At 40.7% G+C, this 4742-nt stretch overlaps 1 protein-coding gene across 1 annotated transcript in view; it reads right to left on the bottom strand.

Annotated features, from left to right (window-relative positions):
• The window catches only part of ARHGAP6 (Rho GTPase activating protein 6), a 656445-nt gene that overhangs the window by 76618 nt on the left and 575085 nt on the right, over positions 1–4742 (bottom strand). Inside the window, exon 3 of the mRNA XM_007951639.1 lies at positions 655–726. Coding sequence (XP_007949830.1) covers positions 655–726 — 72 coding nt within the window. The remainder of the gene's footprint in view (positions 1–654; positions 727–4742) is intronic.

Here is a 4742-nt window from a genome sequence, read left to right as displayed (position 1 = left end):
GGGGAAGGTTTTGTTTGAATTTATGCCAGTGGTGGTGGCATATTTTGGAAAAGGACAGCAATAATGGTGACATGACATGAAAAATGCCATCAATGTCCCTCAGCTGTAAAAGTCGTTATGTTGGTGAATGCCTTGTTATGTATGTTTTCACCACAACAAAAGTGAAAACAAAAAACCGTGAACCTTCTGTAATCTAATAGAAAAATACTGACAATGGCCCATCTTCAGTAACCCATAAGCTTGAGCTATTTTCTTTCCAGTAGGCATGGTAGGCGAAACCAAACTCTCACACTCACTCAGCCCTGCCTAAATGGTCTGGATTTGCCAAACAACTGGTTAGCGTTAGAGATCCCGTCCATGGCTACTCAACCCAGGTTCACTTTATGCATAGCTGATTGACCAGAATCATAATTGGAACCATACAATTGGCTGAAATCACACCCTGAGCAAACTAGTTGAACTCATCAATTCAGTACAAGGCCATTCAAACACATAAGAGCAGACCAAAGCAGCCCTTAATGACATTCCATCATAGCAACTCAGTTTACATAACAGAGTTGAACCATGTAAATCTATACAATTCAAAAACTCCACCAAGTTCAACCATTATGCTCCATGGAAGATGAATTCCCTTTAGTTCATCTGGTCCTTTACCTTTGTCTTTGTTTTTCTCCTTTCCTAGGGAATCCAGTTTCTTCCTCAAAGATTTCTTTCTCTTCTGTCCATCTGCAAATATTAAAAGAATAAGATGTTTTAAGAACAAGCGTACAGATATTATTAATTATCATTAACTACATTTGAACAACAGTATGATTTCTCAGTTACTTTGCTCATAACTTGACATTTCTCACAGACAATACTTGAAAATCCTGGAATTTGATAGCACATATAACTAGAGTCTTGAATCATGCTCTTAAATTCTGTTTCTGTCTACAGAAAGAACAGGAAACTTACACCTCATTTGCAAATTTCCTTTTGACATTTGGATATGATGACTAGGACATTAGTCTCTTCCTAGGCACCATGTCTTTGCAAATCAATGTCCATTTGGAATTAAATCCCCAAGAGAGGAGAGTCAACAGTACATCTATCAGATCACCAGCGAGTAGAGTGTAACTGGAGAAGGAAATGGATTTCGGGTCTACAGAACTCAGTTTTAACTGTTGCTGCACCATCGACTGTTTGCCTTTGGACAAGTCTCAGTGTCTTATTCTGTAAACTGGGAGTAATCTGAGAAACTGTTGTGAAAATTAACTCAGAAGATGCTTATATAGCACTTGATGGGAAGCTTAACACATTCCAGGAGGCTCAAAGCTACTTATTTTGGGGGGTTGGACAGCATCCCATAGTATTTATTGTTAGTTACCATTCATTGAGTTGACTCCAACTCACAGCAGTCACATGTACAACAGAAAGAAACGTTGCCCAGTCCTGCACATTCTTCACCGCTGTTGGGATACTCGCGTCCATTGTTGCGGCCACTATGTATTTTGACTGCCTTCCAACCTAGGGCTCTCATCTTCCAGCTCTATATTGGGCGATGTTCTGTTGTGATCCACTGGCTGATTTTCAGAAACAGACCCCCACGCCTTTCTTCCCAGTCTGTCTTAGTCTGGAAGCTCCGCTGAAACCTGTCCATAGTGGGTGACCCTGCAGGAACTTAAAATACTAGTGGCACAGCTTCCAGCATCACAACAACATGCAAGCCACTGCAGTATGACAAACTGTCAGATGGTGGTAGATAGTTATGGCTGCATCATAATTTAATAAACCATTCCCCCATAAATGGAAATGTGGATTGTTTGCAACTCTCCACTGTAATATAACCCAAACCAAACAAAATCCACTGCCATCGTGTCCATTCCAACTCATAGGGACCCTATAAGACAGTGTAGAACTAGCTCATAGGGTTTTCAAGGCTGAAAATCTTTATGGAAGCAGACTGCCTCATCTTTTCCCACTGAGTGTCTGGTGGGTTAGAACCACCAACCTTTTGGTTAGCAGCCAAATGCTAAGCCACTGTATCACCAGAGTTCCTTTCACTATAATAAAGCAGGCATACATCCTTTTAGCAGCTGGCACTTTCAACAAATGTACTTAATACGTCTGGCTGGCTTGTCAAATAATAAAGATACCACTCATATCAGTAGGCAGCTGCAATTGAATTCCTGGGATGTCATCATAAAATATTGGCATTCATCATTGAAGAATGTATTCCGAGATTATGCAGCTGTCAACTTAACGTGTACAACATGCAAATCCAGAAGCCACACTGATGAAACAGGGAAAGTGGCAGTATGTGCCACAAGCAAACTTCACTGATGTTTAAAGGTGCATTATTTTTCTGTGTGTGTTCTCATTTTTCTAAATTTTATTTCATTATCGTTGACAATATATACAGCAGAACATACACCAATCCACCAGTTTCTACATGTACCATTTGGTGACACCGATTACATACTTCGAGTTGTGTAAACATTCTCACCCTCCTTTTCCGAGTCCTTGGTCCCCCATTAACATAAGCTCACTGCCCCCTAAGATTCCTATCTAATCTTTCCAATTGCTTTTGTCAATCTGATTCCATACAGATGGTTCTTAAAAGAGCAGAATGCTCAAATGCAGGCATTCTAGACTAGTTAAACTACACGATTGTTTGGCTTTAAGAAGGCTTCAGTGGATATTTAAAGATTATCTTAGGGCAATAGTTTCAGGGGTTCATACAGCCTCCATGGCTCCAGAAAGTCTGGAGCGAATGAGTATTTACAACTCTGTTCTGAATTTTCAGTCTTTTGATCAAGATTCTTCTAGGCACTCTTTGATCAAACTATTCAGCGATGGTAGCTGGGCACTATCCAGTTCTTCTGGTCTCATGGCAAATGAGGTAGTTGTTCATGGAGGCAATTAGCCAAACATTTCATATCCTCCCTCTATACCCGACTCTCCTTCCTCTGTTGCTCCAGGTGAATAGAGACCAACTACTGTGCCTTAGATGGCCACTCCCAAGCTTTTATGACCCAGACCCCAGGCCCTATGCAACGATAGGAGGTAGAACAGAAACACTAAACATGTTTTTAGGCCAATTAACTGTGATGTCTCATGAAACCATGACCCTAAACCCTCAAACCAAGGAGCCAAATCTCATGAGGTGCCTGGTTGTACATACGCAGCCTCAGAAGCTACTCTTTTTTTTTCCTTGTCATTGTTGTTAATGTATCTACCACACAACTTTTGCCAATTCAACTCTTTACAGATGTACAACCTATTGACAGCAATTACATTAATTGGATGTGCAACCCTCTCCTTAATCAATGTGATTCTTCCATTACTGTTAACCCCCTTATTTCCTCCCTTCTGCCCTTGGTAACCAATAATAAACTTTGGTCTCTTTACATCTGCCTTTTCTTGTCTTTTCCATAAGCGAGGTCATATAATATTTGTCCTTTTATGGCTGACTTCTTTCACTCAATATAATGTCTTCCAGCTCCATCCATACTGTAGCATTATCAAGACTTCATTTCTCCTACTGGCTGAGAAGTATTCCATTGTATATATGTGCCACATTTTGTTTACCCAAGGACTTATTTAAAGAACATGCTAGAAAGTATAGTAAAGAAAGCATTTCAGCCTAATAAAATCTAAAAGTAAGACTCTAATATCAGGAAAAGAGGAAGTAAGCATTCTTCAACAGACATGAACATTCCTGGGATCCTCGTGGGGCCTCAGATGTGGCCAACTCCTCCTCCCCAAAGCTTTGGAGGCAAAAGAACATCACAATATAATCAAGGAGCACATTCATTTCCTCCTCCCTTTATAAAAAGCCAAGAAGCACTTCAAAATGATTCTCCTCCCATGAAACGGAAATAGTTCCTAAGAGTCTTCACCCATGAAGTCACGAGATTTGTATAAAGAACAGTTATATAATGTGTCAAAGAGTTATTGATCTCTTATTCAGGTATATGCTGGTATCTTTCACGTTTTAAGATGACCTATTTACTAGAGCCTATCACTAGAGCCCATTAGGTTACCAGAGCTCCTATCTCTAGAGCCTGGTACAAGCAATCAATGAGATCTGTTGCTAAGCATAAGGTTGGTGGTTTGAGTCCACCCAAGGTTTCCTCTGAAGAAAGTCCTGCTGACCTACTTCCCCAAATAATCAGCCATTAAAAACCCTATGGAGTACAGTTCTACTTTGACAGCCATGGGGCGGACATGAGTTGAAGGTAACTGGGTAGCAACTTGTTTTACCATGACTGTTGTTGAGTGCCATCCAGTTGGTTCTGACTTGTAACAACCCTGTGCACAACAGAATGAAACACTGCCTGATCCCGCACCATCCTCACAATTGTTGCTATGTTCAAGCCTTCTGTTGCAGCCACTGTGTCAATTCATCTTGTTGAGGTTCTTCCTCTGTTTTGCTGACCCTCTACTTTATCAAGCATAACGTCCTTCTCCAGGGACTCGTTCCCTCCCGATAATATGTCCAAAATAGGTGAGATGAAATCGCACCACCCTTGCTTCTAAGAAGCATTCTGGCTGTTCTTCTTCCATGACAGATTTGTTCATTCTGGTAGTTCATGGTATATTTAATACTCTTTGCCAACACCACAATTCAAATACAGCAATTCTTCTTGGGTCTTCCTTATTCATGACCATCCCATGACTTCTTAGTGTTGTTGTTAGGCACTGTCGAGTCAGCTCTGATTAGCGACCCTATAGACAATAGAACAAAACATCGCCTGGTC

Source organism: Orycteropus afer, unplaced genomic scaffold (assembly GCF_000298275.1).
Source record: "Orycteropus afer afer isolate SDZICR_OR568_19922 unplaced genomic scaffold, OryAfe1.0 scaffold00304, whole genome shotgun sequence".
NCBI classification, from domain to species: domain Eukaryota; kingdom Metazoa; phylum Chordata; class Mammalia; order Tubulidentata; family Orycteropodidae; genus Orycteropus; species Orycteropus afer.
Note: the sequence above shows the minus strand (reverse complement) of the source record. Positions and strands in the feature narration are given on the sequence as shown.